This window comes from Canis lupus, unplaced genomic scaffold, assembly GCF_011100685.1.
Source record: "Canis lupus familiaris isolate Mischka breed German Shepherd unplaced genomic scaffold, alternate assembly UU_Cfam_GSD_1.0 chrUn_S2014H2213, whole genome shotgun sequence".
NCBI classification, from domain to species: domain Eukaryota; kingdom Metazoa; phylum Chordata; class Mammalia; order Carnivora; family Canidae; genus Canis; species Canis lupus.
In genome coordinates this window covers 37,011-56,960 of record NW_023330888.1, presented here as the reverse complement: position 1 = coordinate 56,960, position 19,950 = coordinate 37,011, and the positions used below count along the sequence as shown (strand labels likewise).

General features: G+C 44.8%; 1 protein-coding gene across 1 annotated transcript; it reads right to left on the bottom strand.

Annotated features, from left to right (window-relative positions):
* Nucleotides 1-449: 449 nt before the first annotated feature.
* LOC119878867 (TRAF3-interacting JNK-activating modulator-like) lies at nucleotides 450-19,256 on the bottom strand. The gene is made up of 15 exons (XM_038589416.1): nucleotides 19,196-19,256; nucleotides 16,936-17,118; nucleotides 16,729-16,792; nucleotides 16,443-16,467; nucleotides 16,147-16,176; nucleotides 15,957-16,052; nucleotides 9,532-9,603; nucleotides 7,171-7,311; nucleotides 6,919-7,056; nucleotides 5,570-5,699; nucleotides 4,926-4,988; nucleotides 3,411-3,470; nucleotides 2,183-2,319; nucleotides 1,196-1,309; nucleotides 450-542 (listed from the first exon to the last, which is right to left on the bottom strand). The coding sequence occupies exons 1-15, from the start codon at nucleotides 19,254-19,256 to the stop codon at nucleotides 450-452; spliced, it is 1,407 nt and encodes a 468-aa protein (XP_038445344.1).
* Between the last annotated feature and the right edge of the window lie 694 nt (nucleotides 19,257-19,950).

The following is a 19,950-nucleotide window of genomic DNA, read 5'->3' as shown; positions in this document are numbered from 1 at the left end:
GAGATATCTGTTGATTTTTTTTTTTTTAATTGGGTAGGCGATAGGAGAAAAGAGATTGTGAAGAAAGGTGGTGGAGGACAAGCAATATACTCTTGTGTGGTGGTTGTAAATATACCTGCCCTAGTGGATAGTGTCTGCCGGAAAGTGGAGGACTGGGTAGGTTTTACTGCATGTTCATATACCACCAACTTAATTGGACTATGGAGACTAGACCAGGATGCTCAAATGTCTTACGTTTATGGATATGACATGTCTTTCAGGGGTAAACTAAGAGTTCCAAGGAACAGAGACAATTAGGTGAAGTTTGTTTATTTTACAGTAGGTTAAAAAAAAATAATAGCAAAGTCAAAAATCTCAGGGAAATCCACACTTTAAAGTATGTAAACCTTCTGAATTTTTCATTAAGTTTCTTGCTTCAGATTTTCACTCATGCAGCTGTCACAAGTGATTCATATCATCAGGCTGTCCTTGTTGGCCAGGAGCACTGCCAGTGCTATAGCAATCATTATCATCAGCATCGAGAGCCACTGGCCATATTGCCTCTGTGAGGGGGTTGAGGAGGGGGTGTTGGGGAGAGAGAAAGAGGCCATGGGTTGTTTAGAGAAGGTACAGGCAAAAATAATCTTCCTTCTTCTCATCCCTGCCCAGTGGAAAGTATTGGGTCAGTAGAGGAGAAAAAGCTGTTTACATCACTGCCCCTCTCACTTGGTCACTTCCTTTGGGATTAAATCACTTTACTGCTGGTCACTGGCTCCTAAGCCAGGATTACTGGCCCGGGGAATCAAACCCAGCAAAGGCCAGATACTTAAATACGATAATAATCAAGGATGGAAAATAATTCAGCAAAATTATATTATTCTCCGTTTGTATTCCTTAGTGCTTTTGCTGTCCTTACTCTTGCCACTAGCTCATAATAGGCTAAAAGAAAAAAACAATAATAGGCTAAAAGAACACCACTTCATGTTTTAGCTAATAGTCTTCCCCTTCAGGTTCAAGAGTTCCATGAAAATTAGGCTTAGATGCATGAGCCAGTGTTTACTGACACTTGCTATACTGTCAAGTATATAAACCAGGCTGAGTGGAACAGGCTGGCCAGAGGTTGGCACAGGCTGATAAATTTTATCTGCAAGATTTGGCCAAAGGAGGAACCGTCCCACCATCATCCAGGACAATACGGGAGGATAGACTCTCTTACTCTGGGAGGCGGCTGTTGGCTCTGGTTCAGCTCTTCTCGACAATGCTGCAGCTTACGTAGGCAGGAGAGATACTCGTCACTGAGGTTGTCTAACTCCGAATGCAGTTCTCTGCACTGGGGGGAGAATACCACCAACGTCATCACCATCAGTTCCTTCTGGGACAGCTCAGATTGGGGAGAGGGCCCCATGTGAGTTACCCCTTCATTCATTTGGAATTTTTACCATCATCCTCCCTTCCCAGCCTTTCTCAGAGATTTCAGTTTGCCTTTTGACTGTCTCACCTACTTTGTCTGGAATGTGTCCATTTAAATGATTATAATGCATATTATAATATGTATTGTACATGTCAGTGCTCTCATGATTGTGTATGTGTAAGTGCTTTGTAGATGGGGGCACCAAAAAATGACGATCTTCTAGCACAGAGGACCTGGGAGTGATCTTAGTAAAAGCATCTTTGCCAGGACCTGGTTGAGTTGCATATGAATACTTCTGGGGATATGTATGTTCCCCAGTATGTAGATGGAAAGGGCTTTGTTAATTAAAAGACACTATATATGTATATATGTGTGTGTGTGTGTGTGTATATATATATATATATATATATATATATAAATAATTAAAATTATATTTGCGTAAAAGACACTATTATGTATATATATATATATATATATATATATATATATATAGTTTTGAGATAACTCTAGGGCAAAGTTTGAGGAAATAATATGTTTATTAAATGTGTTTGAGTTTAGGTTGACTTTACAAAAGGTAACTAGTAAAACCCTGAATAACAGTTGGTATAAATAAAGGAAGGAAAAGATTGACAAATTAGCCCAAAAGTAAAGACATTTTATAAAGGCAAATGAATACCTACTGACATCCAGTCACAATTTAAACTTTGAAATCTTTGCTCTCTGGCTGCCTCCCAGTAGTTTTCCTTACTATTGTGGGATGATCCCCTCACTATCTTGAGGTCACCGTCTCACCTCCTTTTCCTTGGCCTGGAGCTGCAAAGTCTTCTTTTGCAGCTGGTCTCTGAAATCCCATTCTTTCTCCTTCCCTGTACCCTCAGGTTCCACTTCATTATGGGAGGGCTTTGGACTCCACAGAGGCAAAGCCTGATCTAAAAAAGCAGCCAGATTCTCAGTGATAGTGAGGTCCACACCTCCGAGGGAGGGCCTTATCACTGAGAGAACCCTGGAGTGACGGGAAGGGAGGAGAGGGAGCAAGGGAGGACCTGTCCCTGACGAGACTGCACGGAGTAGAATTCTCTCACTTCCTCCCATTGGGACCTTGCTCAATCTTGACACAGAGCTGGAATTTGAGCCCCTTGAGGTCAAGATTGGCATCTTTTCTTTGTATCCCTAGTCCTGTTTAATGGCAGATATTTCTAGAGGATACTTACTAATCCAGTTTCTTTTGTAGTATTTCTGGTGGTAGGTTTGTTTGGTGCTGTTGATATAACTAAGCCCTTTCCCTTCTGTCCTCATTTCAGTCATGAGAATGGCTGTCCTACCCTAGAATTCATCTTCATGGGGTGGCTTAAGGATGGCTTCTGAGCCACGTGGCAGTCTTAGTCTTGGTGAAGAGAGCAGTGAACTAGGAGTTAGAAATTGTGGATTGTTGTCTTAGTGGTGTCCTTAATTCTTATGACCGTAGACTTTCTTTTTCTTATCCATACTATGTGAGTATAATAATTTCTGTCTTATCTTTTACATGGTGATTGATGAGAAAACAAAAGACCTCATGGAACGCATAAGTGAGGGTCTTTCTCCCTGCCCGACCCCCGCCCGTACATGATGAATTCTTCTCAGAGAGCTAAGGCAGAAGACTCTTGAGGGTTAAGAGTGAGGTAACCGTTGCATGCAACACAGTGTGGACTTGGGGAGTTGGATTTGATTCAGAAAGTCAAGTGTAAAAATTGACATTAAATCCTGAGTTCAAAATCAATTTATTGAAATGTTCAACACAGACATATTTTTTGGAGAGAGTAGAAATTCTTTTCACAGTTTATATACTTCTCAGGATAGGAGGCTAACTGGTTAAAGTGTTCTCAAAGCCAATGATCAATCACCAAAAAGCTCCCCTAGATTCCTGCCCTAACAGACTCCTAGAACTGCATGGGACTCCAAGAGGTCATGTGGTCCGTCTCCTGCCTCTAGGTAGGCAAAGAAAGACCACTATCTTAGAATTTGTGGAAGTAAATTTGCTGACCTTTCTTTGTTAAGAGTTTCTCCTGTTCTTGAAGCTGTAAGGATTGATTCTGGAGCAGACCTGCAGGAAAACATAAGGAACTTTTCTATACTAGCATATCTACTGCAAACAGTGTCTTTTCAGAACTTTGCTTCGAAACTTAATTATTCAAAATGTTCTTGTCTGTTATTGGTTGAATAACCACCACCATTCATAGGAAATCCTAACCCCTAGGTCCTCAGAATGTGATCTCATTTGGAGATAGGTTCTTTACACAGGTAATCAAGTATTTTAGGATATTAGAGTTGGCCCTGATTTCATATGACTGATGTCCTCCAAGAAGGGGAAATTTCAACACAGACGTGCATAGATAGAAGACAAGAAGAAACACAGGAAGAAGAAGGCCATCTGCAAGCCAAGGAGAGTGGCCTGGAACAGATTGTATCCTCAAAGCCCTCAGGAGGAATCAACCCTGCCAACACTTTGACCTTGAACTTGTAGCCTCCAGAGCAAAATAAATTTCTGTTAAGTGACCCAGTGTGTGGTATTTTGTTATAAGTACATCATCCTCATATCTCATCCTACTTTGTCTTTACCTTTAAGTCTCTGCTTAAATGTTACCTTAGAAGAAAGACTTCCCCAGATGACTTTGTATGAAATAACAACCGGTTTCCCTTTAACCTGCTTTATTTTTCTCCATAGTAGTTACTGCTACCTGACACGTACTTAGTTATTCACAGAAACTCTGTACTTTATTGTAGAGCTTATTCAGAATGTAAGCTTCCCTAGGGAAGCTGCTGTGTCAGCTTGCTCAGCACTGTATCCTCACCATGTATATCTAAAGTACCTGGCACTTGATAGGGGCTCAACAGATATGTACTGAATAAATAAATGCACGATTTTGACATGGCTCCTTGCCCATTCAGCTTCTGCCCAATAGGTGCTTGGCATCTGCTGGTGGTTGCCTTACTTTTAATATTCATTGTGTGAAATTTCTCTGTAGGGGTGTCCGAGGTTAAGGTGGTGGGCAGCCAGCGGAGATATTAATCAAATCAGGTTCTCTTTTCGGCAATTGCCTACTTCCTTTTTTCTACAAAAACTCCCTCTTTGGCTCCAAAAGGTAGTTTTGAGGCATACATGGCGTGAACTGATTTTCTGAACCATTCCTAAAGACAGAAGTCTATAGGACATATTCACATATGTAATGAATGACAATATATAAAATAACTGCCTTAGAAAACCTACCATTTTTTTTGTTTTGTTTTTGTTTTTGAAATCTGAAAACCAGGGAAATTTGGGCGGATGTCATTAGCACAGAAAGAGAGAAGTTTAAAGAAAAAAAAAACGGCAAATATTAACTTGTGAAGAGCTATGTACATGACCTCACTTTCCAAGAAGGTCTGAAAATGCACAGAGGTAGGGGATATGTCAAAGACAGCCCCAAACCCCTCCACTGGATGCCTTTTGTGGGACAGGAGCCCCAAGAACACCAGAGAGCCAGCTGTGCTACTTTGAGAATTTGGAAAGGGAACTTACCCTGCAGCTGCTGTACTTTGGCCATCAGGGTGAGTTTCTCCTCCTCTGACCTCTTCAGTTGATCTGAAAATGAAATAATGCAAACTGAAATAGACGAACCTAAGACTTAATGAACCTGACACCAGAGAACGAGTTAGTAGGTGCCTCTGATGTCTGTGGCCTCTGATGTGTGTCAAGTGGAAGCTACTCTTCTACTTGTCACAGTACTGGAGAGGTAAATCAGCTCTCGAGGACCTTGGATCTCATTGGCCTCAGCAACCTCAGGTTGAATCAAGAGTTGTGTTTGCATAGGATTTGGTACCTGCCCCCGCCCTGTTGACACACAGGCTGTGATGGGAGACCTTCACTGTCCCTTGTGTTTCAACTGACCTTTCCCTTTCAAATTAGAAATGCAGCTTCGCCACGTGTGACTAAAGTGGGAATGCTGTGACCTGGTTCAGAGGGACTGGCTGGAAAAGCAGGCCGATACTACAAGATTCGCTAGTGCAGCACAATTAATTTTCAGTCCTGGATGATCAAAACAGCCCTGCCTTTCCCTCGAGGTAAAATGAAATCACCAACCCAACCAAAGCCTGAGGCCTTCTCCTCCACCTAGCTTCCTTTCTGGGGCTCTCTCAGCCAGAGGCCTCCGAGGAGCCGGGTACCTTGTAGGTGTTGGGTATCTGAGCTGTCTCTGTCCCCCTGTAGAAGTTCAATCTTGGCCTGTAGTTCCTGGTGCTCATTCTCCAGAAGTTGCAGAGCCTGGTTCATCTGTAGGTCTCTACTGTCTGCTCCCTGTAAGGAGGAGGGCCCGACACAGAAGCAGGTCAGTGCCAGGGTGGAGGTTGGGAACAGATCCCATAGAAGAGGAAAACTAGAATTTCATAGACTGAAGTATTAGGGAAATGGAAACTAGGATTTTTTTTTTTTTCCTGCTGCTCTATTTCTCACATTTTAACAATGCATTAGACTTTTGGATGTTTCACAAGGAACTCGTTTGAGTTAATGCCCAAATTGAAAAATACCAAATCATCACTTTTTAGGTGTCTTCACATTGTCTTTTCATTCTAACACTGCTATTTTTTCTCTCAGATAGGGTCGTTTTTTTTTTGTTTGTTTTTTGTTTTTTGTTTTTCTCAATAAGGTTAAAAAGAAAAAGACCTTTATAAGAGATGTGGTTATTGTGCCCTGGTCAGCTGGGTTTGTTCCTTCGATAAGACTCCCATGCCCTGTCTTATTAATTTGGTTACTCAGGTTTCTGCTTCAATGAAATTATAAAGGTAAATTTTTGATGTGGGTTCTCAAAAATTTCAAACCAAGTAAGTAAAATCTATGAAGAAAAATAGCTAATATATGTGGAGGCTTGTATGTGCCGGGTATTGTGCTACATACTTTGTATGGATTAACTCACTTAATCCTACAACATTCCTATGATATGGGTACTATTAGCCTCCTTTCGGAGATGGGGAAAGTGAGATTTAGATTAGTTAACTTTGACAAGGTAACATGGGTTGGAAATGATGGAACCCTGGAGAATGCCAGGGGTCTACTATAATTGCTTAAAATCATAGTGGCAGGATGTTAGGTAATACCCAGCCTATAAGTAAGCTAGTGATGCTTGTTCCGTGCCAGTAGTAGGCATTTCTGAGCTGGATGCTCTGCTGGGATGGGGTGCAGAGAGTGGGTTGGAGTATGACAGCAATCTGATGAATATTCTAGTCACATCCTTTGCATTTGGATGGTGTCATCCAGTGAACACTTAGTTCATTGGCATGAGCAGTGCAGACATCCTTGCTGAACTCACAATTAGATTTCAGAGCCCAAACAGTGAGTCGGGTACAAAGTGGGTAATGAGTGAGGAACTGAAAGAGTGAGGAACTAAAAACCACATGCTCTCAGGCTGTTTTGGAACCCCCGTCCTAGTGGCAGCTTCTTTCCTTGCTGCTGTCACTGTCCCCAACCCAGGAGCCCTGCCTTCTCTCCCCAAGTCCCCACCCCACCCCGGGCCTGGTACCTGCAATTTAGACTGAAGCACATGGAGTTGGCTCTCCAGCTCTCGGTGCTGGGTCCCCAGTTTCCTCCAGTCCTCCTTCAGAGCTTCATACTGGCTCCTCCACTCTTCACACTTCTGCTCGGCCAGAGCCAGGGACCGCTGAGAGGGTGGTCAAGACAAGAGGAGGGTGCCTTGGGGGTTCCAGGGAGTTGTGCAGCTGCCTTCTATGCTGCCCAGAGCCACCCCGGGGTCCCAGGCCCAGCATCCCCACACCTGTGTGCTTTGCAATTGCTGCTCTGCACTCATTTTCTCCTCCAGCACTTTCTGCAGTGACTCCTTGGCCTTCTGCTCATAGCTGTTTTTCTGGTCTTCCATCTCCAATAACACCTTTTTCATTCCCCAAGGGGAGTATTTCTGTAAATTTGATCCAATCAACAAACATATTGAGCTTCTGTGTGCGAATCCCTGAGCTGGGATACAGAAAGGAAAAGAATTTGGTCCTTGCACTCACCTCCCCTGCCCCCCTGAGCAGAGATAGAAGTAATCTGATGGGTCTTCTTCCAGGCTCAAGGTGGGCAGGGAGAGGGTCCCAGGTGATGAGGAAGGTAAGCACGCATAACAAATAGTGCTCTAGGCATGTTGGGCATTCCCCCAGGCCTTCCAGAGGCACTTCAAATTCAGCATTTCCAAAGCAAAATCGTCTTTCTCAACCTACTTTCTCCTGGGCTGCTGCTTCTCTCAGTGACTAGCATCCTCACCCACTGTCTCCCAAGCCTGAGACCAGGGAGTCATCCTTGATTTCTCTTTCTCCCACTAATCAGTGGTTCATTGAGCATTGTCAAATCAACCTCTTTAACAGTTCCAATCTGTCTCTTCTCCAGACTTTCTGTCAGTTCAGACTCGGACAATATTGTATGGGTCAATTCAATATTTTCTCTATCTTCAAGCCTTGTAGCCAAAGGGTACTTTCTGAAATGTAAATCTAATCACGTAACTCTCTGTTAATCTCTCAGTGACTAAGGAGCAGGTCCAAATTCCTTGGCATGGCTCCTCCTTATAAGCTCAGACTTTGATTCTATGCTACTTCCACCCAAGCTGAATTGCTTATAGATCCCCTAAGCACTGGGCTTTTTGGCCTTTGCCTTTTTCCGTATAGCTTCTGCCTAGAGCATCCTCATCTACCCTTTTCACCTAGTTAACTTCTACTCATGCTCAAGATTCAGTCCAAAGATCACGTAAATTCTGATAAATCTTGACCAATCACTCCCATCCCTCAACTCATTATGGATTAGGTAGCTTTTCTTAAGGTTCACATAGTGTCCCTTGTATGTCTATCTTTTCATTCTATTGACTCTCCATTGTCAATATTGTCCCTTAGGGGATTGTAAACTCCTTCAAGGTAGACAGCATGCTTTAAAAAAATGTGTAGCTTCAGAGATCTGAACAATCCTCAGTACTCTTAATTTTAAAATTCATACATTTGCATTAAAAATTGTCTTGGCTTAACTTAAGAAGTTAAGAGCAGCTTTGCAAATTCCCTTAGGGTCTTCCCCTTCCTATCCTTTTCATCTTTTTGCCTTGTGATTCTGGAGAAGGCAGGCAGCTTTTACTGTCAATTCAGTTATCCCACTGAATAAGCAGTAGTCCAGATGATGCAAATTTAGGGATCAATATGAAATAATTTCCATTTAACTTTGGAATCATCTGAAAATTTGAATTTAAATATCAGTAGATCTTATGTTCTTAAAACTTTCATTAGAAGCCAGATCTAGGAGCTACTGGCTGAGGTCATACATGGGTATGTTCTAGTTAGTGGATTTACCCATACTGGCCAGCTTTACCCCTCACTGAAAATATATAGACTGGTATTTTGGATTAGAAGTCAGTATTTTATGAGCACAGTTGGCATTATTTAGTTCATAAGAGTGACAAAGCAGGCCATACTGAAAAAATAAAAATTGTGGATCAGCAAACCTGTATATAAACTCTGTTCCCGCCTAAGACCAAAACCGTGCAGCCAGGTCCATCTTATCTCCCTAACTTCACATCACCTCATTCTCTTATCTGACACCTCATTCTCTTATCAGAAATCCATCACTTCTCAGGTGTGAAAGCTGATTTCTTTCTATCTCTTGTAATCCAAGACCAGGCTAATGAGTTAACTGAAGATGGATAACAGTGCAATAGAAAACCCAAGAGTGGTAGCCTTTTACTTCTTCCCAGGGATTGCTACTAGACTAAAGTTGCCCATGGAATGGAAATCATTTTGTAAGACTTTATTATAATATCCAACTTATCTATTCAGAGATTGGGACCTATGAAGGTCTATCTGGGTATTGTGAATCTTTACCTAGGGTCTCTCCCTACAGTTCCAGGTATTCCTAAGATTCCCCTGGAACTGGCACAGTACTGATGCTAGGGTTCCTTCTCAGGGTGCAAAGGGAAGAACGCCAGGAAAAAGGGAGAAAAGGATGGGTTAGAGGCCAAAGTGAAAATGGCAAAGACAGAACTGAGTGAGTAGGTATGGGTGCTTTCATCTCTTTCAAGTGTCATTTCTAGAGAGTAGAATCAAGGTTCAAGCATTCTCCTTTAATTCTAGATTCCTGGGCTGAAAGTGTCCTCCCGAATGCTTACCTGGGTACAGGTGTACAGCTGGTTTTCTAAAGATCTCAGTTTGCCCTTCAATTTGTCTTCATTCAGCTGGCCCTGGAGCAAATGGGATGAGTTAATGAGTTTGGGCCAAAATACAGCATGCAGAGTTTTCTTCTGTTTTTCTAGCTTATTGCCTAGAACGTGGTCAGTGTTCAAGCAATGTTTTTGGAACTGAACCCTTTCAGGAGGTAGAGAGGAAGAAAAATGACAAAGGATCTTTTCCAGTTTCTCTGAAACAGGAGAAGGGAGAATCAGACTGTCCTCAGTTCTTCTCTGTACCTTGAGGTTCTCTAGCCAATGTTTCAGGATATCAGATTAGGAGTTCACTTGAAAGAAATCTTCTAAGCTTTCTTTCTTTCTTTCCTCATTACCTCTTTCCCGTGTCTAGGCACTTCTATATTCCTCATCTCTTTATAGCCTTGTACCTGGAGCTTTACTTCTAAAGTATAGGCTGGTAAGACTAAAGAAGTCTCTACATTCCCTTCCTTACTTCCTTTCATGGGCTGAATTGTGCCCTCCCTCCACTGCCTTCACCCCAAGTTTAGATGTTAACATCCTAACTCTCAGCACCTCAGAATGTGACTGTATTTGAAAATAGGGTCTTTAAAGCGATAATTAGGTTGAGGGGAGCCTGAGTGGCTCAGTCTGTTGACTGTCTATTGATTTTGGCTTAGGTTATAATCTTGGGGTCGTGGGATCGAGCCCTGCTTCGGGCTCCCAGCTCCGTATGGAGTCAGCTTGAGATTCTCTCTCTCCCTCTCCCTGCCCCCCTGCCATGCTCTCTTTCCTTCTTTTAGAAAAAAAAAATAATTAAGTTAAAATGAGGTCATTAGGGTGGGCCCTAATCCAATATGACTGGCGTGCTCATAAAAAGAGAACAGAACATCATGTGAAGACAGGAGAAGGCAGCCATCTGCAAGCCAAGGAGAGAGGCCTCAGGAGAAACCAACCCTGTCAACACCTTGCTTTTAGACTTCTAGCTTCCAGAATTATGAGAAAATAAATTTCTGTTGGTTAAGCCACCCAGACTGTGGTATTTTGTTATAGCAGCCCTAACAAACTAGTATCTCCCCTCACTACCTCCCCTTTCCCTCAACACACACACACACACACACACACACACACACACACACACACTGGACTCAAGATGAGAGTGGGGCGCCTGGGTGGCTCAGTTGGTTGAGTGGCTGGCTGCCTTTGGCTCAAGTCATGATCTTGGGGTCCTGCTTAGCCTGGAGTCTGCTTCTCCCTCTCCCTATGCCCCTCCTCCTGCTCATGCTCTCTTGTGTGCACGTGCACACTCTCTCAAATAAATTAAAAATCTTTTTTTTTTTTTTAAAAGTTGAGAAATCCTTTAAGAAAGCAGGAAATGGAGGAGAGCTATCAAGGCAGGGTGTGTGTATTTGGGGAGTAGTCGTGGTGGTGAAGGGGCTTCCCAGAAAGCCACGTTCTGTGTATTCCCAAGCAGGGTGGGTTTGATGCCATCTTGGACATTCCAGGAAGGATGCTAATCTCAAGGGTGAGGGTGGAGAGGGCAAGCTGGAAGAGGCTTATCTGTTTCTCAATTTTTCAGTATTTCAGCCTAGTAGCTAACTACCTCTTCGCTGCTCTGTACTTTCCTCCACCTGTAATTGTCTCCCTTTTTCCCAGGGCAGGGCTTTGTTCTTCCAGTCTGACGGAAGGTTGTGTGTACGAGGGGGTTGGGGAGCGGGTGCCATCAATGAGAGCTGGTTTCCCAGAGGAAAGGCCATGGGTCTCTAGCAAGAACCGATTTCCATATCCTTTCTCTGGCTTTTCCAACCAGGCCCTGTGAGATGCTTGTGAGGTCTAGAAATGACATTTCTCTCAGTGCCTAAGATGCCATGTCCCCTCTCAGTCAGGCGGCTTGGGTGTTTGGAACCCTCATTATGCTTCTGGTCTACCGTGGCCTGGGTGCAGAGGAGAGGACTCTGTTTTGAGGTCTGTCCCCTTCAATGAGTTTCAGGGCACCTGGGGGAGGCAGGAAGTGGTATCTCACAGCTCCTGTTTTGATCTTGTTTGGCTGATTCTTCTAAACCTTGGGAGCCAGAGGGCGCCCCCACCCTTTCTGCTTCCTGTATTACTCAGCTGGGCTTTGCAAAAGCAAAAAGCTTTGCCAAAAAATTTTTCAAAGTGCCTCCTGCTATTAATGTTTTTCATAATGTCTCGTGTGAGAGCTGAGAGTCCAACTGGATTTGGCATCGCCAGTAACCACAGGGCTTTGGGACAGATAAAAGAGATGGACAAAGACTTCCATTGTTTTGGGCTTGGGACTAACTGGTAAAGGGCTGCCTTCCCCTGAATGGCGGGTTCACTGTCAATCCACGGGTCCTGAACTCAACTTCTGCACCCCCATTTCCTGGTTCAGATCTCTACATTTTCCTTGTGCCTAAACTCCTTGCTATGGCACAGTGTAATCAAACCCACCGAGTTTAAGGTTTATCTGGCTGTGGTTTGAGAAGAAAGCAGACCAGCCCAAAGCAATATCCTTATATTTTCCCCTGTCTCTTACCCTTTTTTTGGGTGATTCCTCACTCCTCCCTTACTATGGTCTTAATCCAGTATCTTGGCCCTCCCAACTATTTTTGTATTTTAGCCGTACCCCAGATTACTTTTCCATTCACAATGCAACAGAAGACAGTTCAGGATAGCCCCTTCAGTGGGGATGAAGGACCACCCAAGTCTGGGGCTTAAAAAAAAATCTCCTCCACAGCTCCACCTTCCCAGACTCCCTGAGGCAGGGAAGAAAGTTGTAGCCAAGTTGTTGCAAATGAGGCATGTAGTTTCCTGGTGTGAGCCCCAGCCCCCCACGCCCCCCTCTCCCGTCATGAAGCCCAGTGGTGCAGTATGTGGGAAGAAGCACTCTTTACAGGCCTACAGTGGACCGTTTTTTGGCAATCGCCGCCCCCCGCCCCAGCCTGGGAGCCCCAGGGCTCAGAGAGCAGAGCACCCCCCCTCCCCCAGCTGGAAAAGGGAGCAAGGTGGAGGCTGTACACACCTGGTGCTGGTCTGAGGGCTTCAGCTCCTGCTTCTGCTTGGCTTTCCCCAGCCTCTGATCTGTTCTCCAGAAACACTACCACCTCACCACAGAAGCACCAGCCCACAGCTCATCTCTGCTCTAGCAGAGGTTGATTGAGGCTTGCAGCCAATCCCCCGCTGGGCTGTCATCTCAAAAATCTCGTTTCCACTTTACAGAACTTAAAACCCAAGTGTGCCCTGCCTCGGTTTTTGAATTGCCCAACACTGAGAGCTTGCTTTCTCTTATTACCCGAATTGTTTCTGCTCTGGAGTCCCCGCAGGGCCCTAGGCCGCATCATATTATCTAATAGGCCCAGAGTCAGCTTTGAGGAGGAAGCAATGGAGGGACCTCATTCTTGGGGTTCTCACAGAGCTTGTGGTGAGCTTCCCTGCATGTGAAGTTGGAAACTCAAATCATGGGGGCCAAATGGAAAAAACAGAGGCCTGAACTGGGCTGAACGCCAGCCCCCGTTTTGGTCACATTCTTCTCAATTAGTTTTCCCAGGACCACAGTCTCGGGCTGTCCTTCCATGGAAGTTGAGGCTTCCATGGCAGGAGTAGAGGGTTGCTTTATTTTGTTTTGGGGGAAACAAGACCTCTTAACTGAAAAATCTGACTATTTCTGTTAAAAACAGGAAGCTGTGGGGGGGAGGGGGTTGGTGGAAAGGAGGAAGAAAAGAAGGGTGAGTATAGGGAGGGGTGGGAAGACGGGAGGGAGAAAACCACAAGCAGAGGAACCGAGGCTCTCATGCCCCTTGTGGCGTGAAACTGCCTCCAGAGGTGACCTTGGAAATGTCTCCCATTTCCGCCAAGCTTGCTATGACTCGCTTGGGATGTCAACACAGCTCTGGCCACTTCCCCACCCACCCAGAGCCAGGGTCCTGATTGTTGTCAGAGAACATTTCAAAGCACAGATCTGATCATTCATTTTCGACTTAGTTCCTCAGCGATTTCAGCGTGTATGCTGCCAAAGTGACCACAGCTCCACAGCTATTGACTGAGCTCTTCGTGAGGATGGGCCAAACATTGCTAAGTGTAGGACTTTAAACCCAAATACAGAGTCCTCCCATTGCTACCCTGCTGATGGCCTGGAGCAGTGTTTCTCGAACTGGGAGTAGCATGTATTCTCCGGGATCTGTGATCCTTTCATTTAGGAAAGAGTCTCTACATTATTTTAAGGTTGAGATACCCTGTCCATCTGAAAAAGGTTAAGCTTCATAATTCCAGAGACCCATCTGAAGCCCTTTCTGGTCTTATCTTTGGAACTCCTCTGACATGATGCCGTCATTTCAGCCACACTCGGCTATACCCAATTGTTTGTGAGACAGAGGCCTATAAGCATTCTGATTCCTTTACCTTAAACAGCCTTTCCTTTCTGCTTTTTCTTCCCCATCATCATTCCTACTTCTGTAACCAGTAAACGACGCATCCTTCCTGACCCAACTCAAGTGGTCCCTTTCCTTTGAAGCCTACCCTGTTCCACTTTGGGCCGAGTAATTATTTGCTTCTCTCTCCTCCGTGTCACGTTTTAGAAACCACTGTTACAGCTTCATCACACCGTACATCTCTCTCTTCCTGGCTGATATGTGAGCTCCTCAAGAGCAAGAACCCTACTTCTTTTTGTCCCCATAGCACAGGGCTCAGCACATAGTTGCAACTTATCAGATGTCTGTTGAATAAATGAGTGAGATGATCTCAAATTAGTTCAGCACCGGAAACCACCTGGCATGCACAGCTGTCTGTCCCAGGCTCCTGCTCGGCTGATGAAAACAACTTCCTTGACAATCAGGACCCCTGAACGTAGACACTAAATCCCGTAGAATGCCACGTGAGGAAGGAGGACTGCGCTTAGGAAGTCTCTTTTATATCACCATTAACTTCTCAGTTTTGTTTTAAACCCTCCCAGCCCATCTCTCTGTCTAAATATGAACCATCTATGCCGCAGGGTTAGATGTTCATGGAGGCCCGTGAGGTCATGCATTCTTTTTTGGACCAGGCACTTTATGCTCCAGTGGCGTAGCTCCCTGAACATCTAAGGGATCTCACTCTGGGGGTCTAAGGACCCCTGAGAGTCCCCGAGACCCTTTCACAGGTTCTATGAGGTCTTTTCTCTCCCAACTATGTATCTGTGTGAGGCTGGATTTTCCTCCATACGCTTCAACCAAAACAATGTATTATAGCAGATGGAAATACGAGAATCTTCTGTTCAGACTTTAAAAAGATTTGCCAAAGTGTAAAATAGTGTTACTCCTCTCATGATTTTTTTGGAAAATAAACTTATTTTTCATAAAAGTATGTCATTTAGGTTCGCATGTAGTGGGTTTACTACTGTATTTTAAAATTTACACACATTTTAAGTTTCCTGTTTTCATTTCTAATATGGTAAATCCTGATGTGGTAAATACAAAACATTCTTTGGGGTTTTCAGTAAACTTTTTGAAGAGTATAAAGCAGTCTTCAGATTAAAGTGTTGTTGGAGACCCATTGCATTAGACTATATTATGCCTCTAGGTCTTTGTCTGTGCTGTATCCCCAGCCTAGAATATAGTTTCTGCTTCCACGTTAGTCTGGAAAATACTTCCATAACTAAATATTTCCTTGGTTTTCCTCTTCTCTGGAGTCATTCCTTCCATCTTATATATACTATTATATACTGAAAACATTTCTCTTATTTCGTTTGTCATATCTCTGCATTGTTTAGGCATCTGCCTCCCTGACAAAACCACAAGCTTTCTAAAAGCAGGAACTCTAACTAATTAATATCTCATGATTTCCAGTGCTCAGTACGGAGAACATGATCTATAAATATTTGTTGAATGAATGGACTAAAATAAGGAGGCCTGAGTTTTAGTTCCAATTCTGCCTCTAACTAGCAATGTGACTTTGGGCAAGTCACTTGACCTCTCTGACACTCAGTTTCCTTGTTGGTGAAATGGGAAAACTTAGACTACATGATCTTTCAGGTCCCTTCTCACTTTGACATTGATATCTAAGCTGAATAGTAGGTGCATGATGGCTCAGAGTTAATATTGGTATGAATCCCATACAAAAAGAGTTGACATTCACCATAGTCAATAACGGCAAATGTATTGGGATCATCCTTCTTTTCTTCCAACAAATTGAAAAATGGCAATTCTTGCCTGTTTTGGTTCTGAGTCTTCCCTGGGTGTGGAGCAACATGAGCCCAGCTAATGATTCTGGATTTAGCTGAGCTCTTCCATATATTTACTGTGGCATGTTTGACCTTTAGATCTTAGCACCTCCTACCTCGCCTCTTCAGTAGTGAGAAAACCCCTTCTCTTGCTGGGGTGGTGTGTAAAGAAGAGTAAGAGCCCACAAGCTTTGTTCAAACAAAGATTTCATTCCCTTACCTTCCAAGAGCTGTCAGAGGCCCTTATCAGAGTGGACAGTAGGTCTTGGAGAATGACCATTTTTTGTTTTAGAACCAGCTCCCTCTGTAGGGCCTCCTGGGGGGCAAAAATGCAAGAAGGCATGATTAATCTGGATGAGAAGAGAGCAAATGGGTGAAGGAGCTGAGGGGAGAGTTCACATGTTACTTACTTTGAGGTACTCAGAAAGCTGGATGATTTCCTAGAGAGAAAGAAAAAGGGTATTCAAGAAGACTCTAGGTCCCCTGAAATTCTTGAACATGCAACGAGAGCCGAGACTGGCTTGTGTCAAGTAACTTTTCTTCCTTGACTCAGACAGAGTCCCTCCAGGTCCTCCTGTCTGTGCTCATCCAGGAAGAAAGTGCCCCTCCATCCCAGCTGTGTTTACCATAGAATTCCAGTATGTCAGAGCTTAGAGGAGCTGAGATACCCTTTGAGTCAACCCCTTCAACGCGAGGATTTTCTTACCTTATCTAGAACTGCAACTCCATAACTGGGAAGAGAAGAAATAAAAACAGAAATGACACTCGATCAAAGAAACAAGCACATCAGGAGATGGCGGGTGGATTCCTTCTCTGATCTCTTCTGAAGAGCCAATAGGGTGGGGAAGGCCTTCCTTTCTCTCAACTAAGGTGGATGTGGAAGTTTGCTGTGTTCCTTCTCCACATACTGGGTGAGGATTCAAGCAAAGCTTAGAAGAGAGGAGTGGATGGTATGGAAGGAAGCTGGGGGCAAGGACATGGAAGGTACTCACTTGGTCTGCTGACTGGCATCATTCTTAATTGCTGGCTGGGCTGTTTCTGCCTTTGTCTGGGTGCCTGAGTGATAGAGGATAAGGTGATTCAGAACCCATGGAGGAGGAAGTGGGAAGGCACAGGGACTCTCCACTGTCAGCAAGCTGAGCCTGCTGTGGCCAGATTCTCTGCAGGCCCCAGTGAGGTGGGGGAGGCTCTGCTCTTACCACGGTGGTGTTTGGGTGGTTTTTTGGCGGGATAATCCTTCAGTGAAAGGTCCTCAGCCTGGGAGGGCTGGCTGGCCAAATCCCTCCAGGGGCCTGAGGGAAGGTGATGCTGGCTTGGAAAGACCTCAGAGCTGGTCCCTGACACCTGGAAAACAAGTAGGGGATGCGGAAAGCCTAGAGCCTCTTAGAGCATCATTCTCCAGCTGACCGCAGAAAAGTGAACCAGTGATCAAGTTTCAGGTCCAGAAAACCAAGGTAACCCATTCAAAACTTAAAAACTACAAAGTTGTCCCTGCTCCTGGCCTTCCTCAGCTGTGGGAGGAATGGTCCTTCCCATGCCAGGCAAATGGGGAGCTGGGCTTATCTCTCCTTACTTTCTCTAGAACCCCTGACTTATCTTATTTGGTTTCAGCCACCTATGCTGCCAGCATGGTGATGTGGAAAGAGAACTGGCCTGAGAGTGAAGGCATCTAGGGTCAGACCCTGCCTTTTCTACTAGGTCTCATCTCCTATCTGTGCAATGAGTCTGTGTGATGTAGATGATCTCTGAGGTCCCTTCCATGTTTGAGAGGTGGCTTCCTTCCTCTCAGTCATGGCTGGAATACTGCTGAGGTTTTGTGAGAAGAGCCAGTAGAGCAGGAATGTGTAGGGAGGGGTATAGTAGTAGTTGTCACAATCTAGTCGGCTCTTTTTATATATTCTTCATGCAAACTCAAAAATTCTATGGTTGTAACAGAACACCAAAAGGCTAAGGGGTGCCTGTGGTATCCAATCATGCAGACCGACTCGAGCTCAGTAAAACTTCGATAACTGACAGGCTTAGGCAAAGTTCTTTAGTTAAATGTGTTTTTGCACTTTTTTCTCCTTAAAAAAATTTTTTTAAACAAAAAGCATTCAGAAGTCTTCTCGCCTTAGAAGGTAAACAGTTGGTTTTATTTTACAATCGGGCTCAAGGATCGTTTTTCTGAGCAGCACCTTCTATTACTGATAACAGATCCACTAATTAAGAAGCCCGACTGAGGGATCCCTGGGTGGTGCAGCGGTTTGGCGCCTGCCTTTGGCCCAGGGCGCGATCCTGGAGACCCGGGATCGAATCCCACATCAGGCTCCCGGTGCAGGGAGCCTGCTTCTCCCTCTGCCTGTGTCTCTGCCTCTCTCTCTCTCTCTCTCTCTGTGACTATCATAAATAAATAAAATTAAAAAAAAAAAAAAAAAAAAAAAAAAAGAAGCCCGACTGAACTTCTACTCTGGGTGCGGAACCAGGCCAGGCACTTCCAGGGAATACAGCGGACCCATCCCTGCTGTCAGCATACTCATAACATGGGTAGGAAGACACAGATGGTTTGCTGGCTTAGATCCTCTCAGCACACCCTGATTTTTGCCAGCACTGCTCCTTCCCAGGCCAGAACGATGGGTTCTCTAAGTATTATTACACAATCTTAGAGGATTTATAACCTCATAAGGACCACAGAGTGCAGAGGTGGCCTGGAGAAGCCAGGGAAAGCTTACTGGACCAGACAAGACCTTCGCTGCATGAATTTAGTACAAACGGAATGGTCCAAGTAACAGAGAAAAGGTAGGTGGGTACAATAGTCTCACAGAAGAGGAGAGGAGAGGTGTGTGTGTGTACTCCTGAGAGTATCAAGAAGATAGGCCTGTGTACCTGGCACACAGTAAGCACTCAGTAAATTTGTTGAATGATGATGAACGAAATGCTCTAGAACATATGTATAGACTGCCTAAATTGAACTGATAACTAAGAATTAGCAATGGGATTGCTTTTACGTTTTTTTTCTTCCTTAAAAGGCCAGTGCAAAACAACAACAAAAAGAGCTAAAACAACAAAAAAACCCCACAACAAAAACCTCTGAATGAGTAAGTGGGTAAGGGAGATGCTCTATGACTGGAAGAAGGAGCTTAATTTAAATCACTTTTTGGTGAGTCTGATGCCCAATCATCTGCCTAGTACCCCTGCCTCATCCAGAGTAGCGTGTCCCTTGACATGACCCACCTGCTGCCAGGGGGAAGAGATCCTGTTGGCCCAAGACAAGGGTTCCTTGAGGTCAGTTGGCTGGCCTGGCCTCCTGGAGGGACCTCGCTCTTGGCCCTGGGGCTGGGCCTTGCCTGTCTCCTCCACCTCCAGGTCCCTCCTCCTGAAGAACTCCGTTGTCGTGCACTCTGGAGCTGCTCTCTTGCTGGGCTCAGTGCCTTCCCACCCGGCGGCAAGTGGTCACATTGGGGCGGCAACGACGGCTCTCACGGATTTCCTGCCGGCGTTCACACTTGGCCTCATAGCTCTCAGCCCCCCCGGGCCAAGCCATGGGAAGGCCTGGGGTCTGGCTGATCATGATGACCTCCTGAGCACCTGTTGTGCTTGGCTTCCAGTTCCTGGAATAGCTGCCTGGGTCTGCCAAATGCCAAGAGGAGTAAGAAGGGGAGGGTGTCAGGAGATGGGCAGAAAAAATGACTATCTCCCTGGACCCAGGGGGCAGAATAGCACAATGCTCAGTTGAAAAACTGAGGAGGTGATGGTGTTGAACTTGGAGCAGGACTCTAGGTCCAGGCTCCATACTAATTTTTGCTTTCCTCTGGCCTAACGTTCCCCCTCTGCAAAGTGGGAAGATCTCTTTGCACTGCCACTTTTTCTTCCTTGATCTCACTTCCTTGATCTCACCCTGTTTCTAAGTCAGGGGAACCTGAGAGAAACGATTGATAAAAATTGTCAGGAGCATATAGCATTTTTGGATGGCAGATAGGGATGTGTTCATTTTCCAGAGACTTCTAGAGAACAGGTAAACTGGCTCTCTTCTCCAATCTAAAAGGAGGCCCGCATCTTTCCTGCTCTCTTGACCCAAGCTGAAATAGCTGAGTGACTCTTTTCTCAAGGCCTGGAAAAATAACCAGACCCCCACCCCCCAAAATTGGGGCCAGTCCTGTGACTACCACCCACTGCTGTCTTCTTAACCCGTAGCAACTAGCTCTGAGCCCAGACCTGGGCATGGTTTAGGAGGAAAA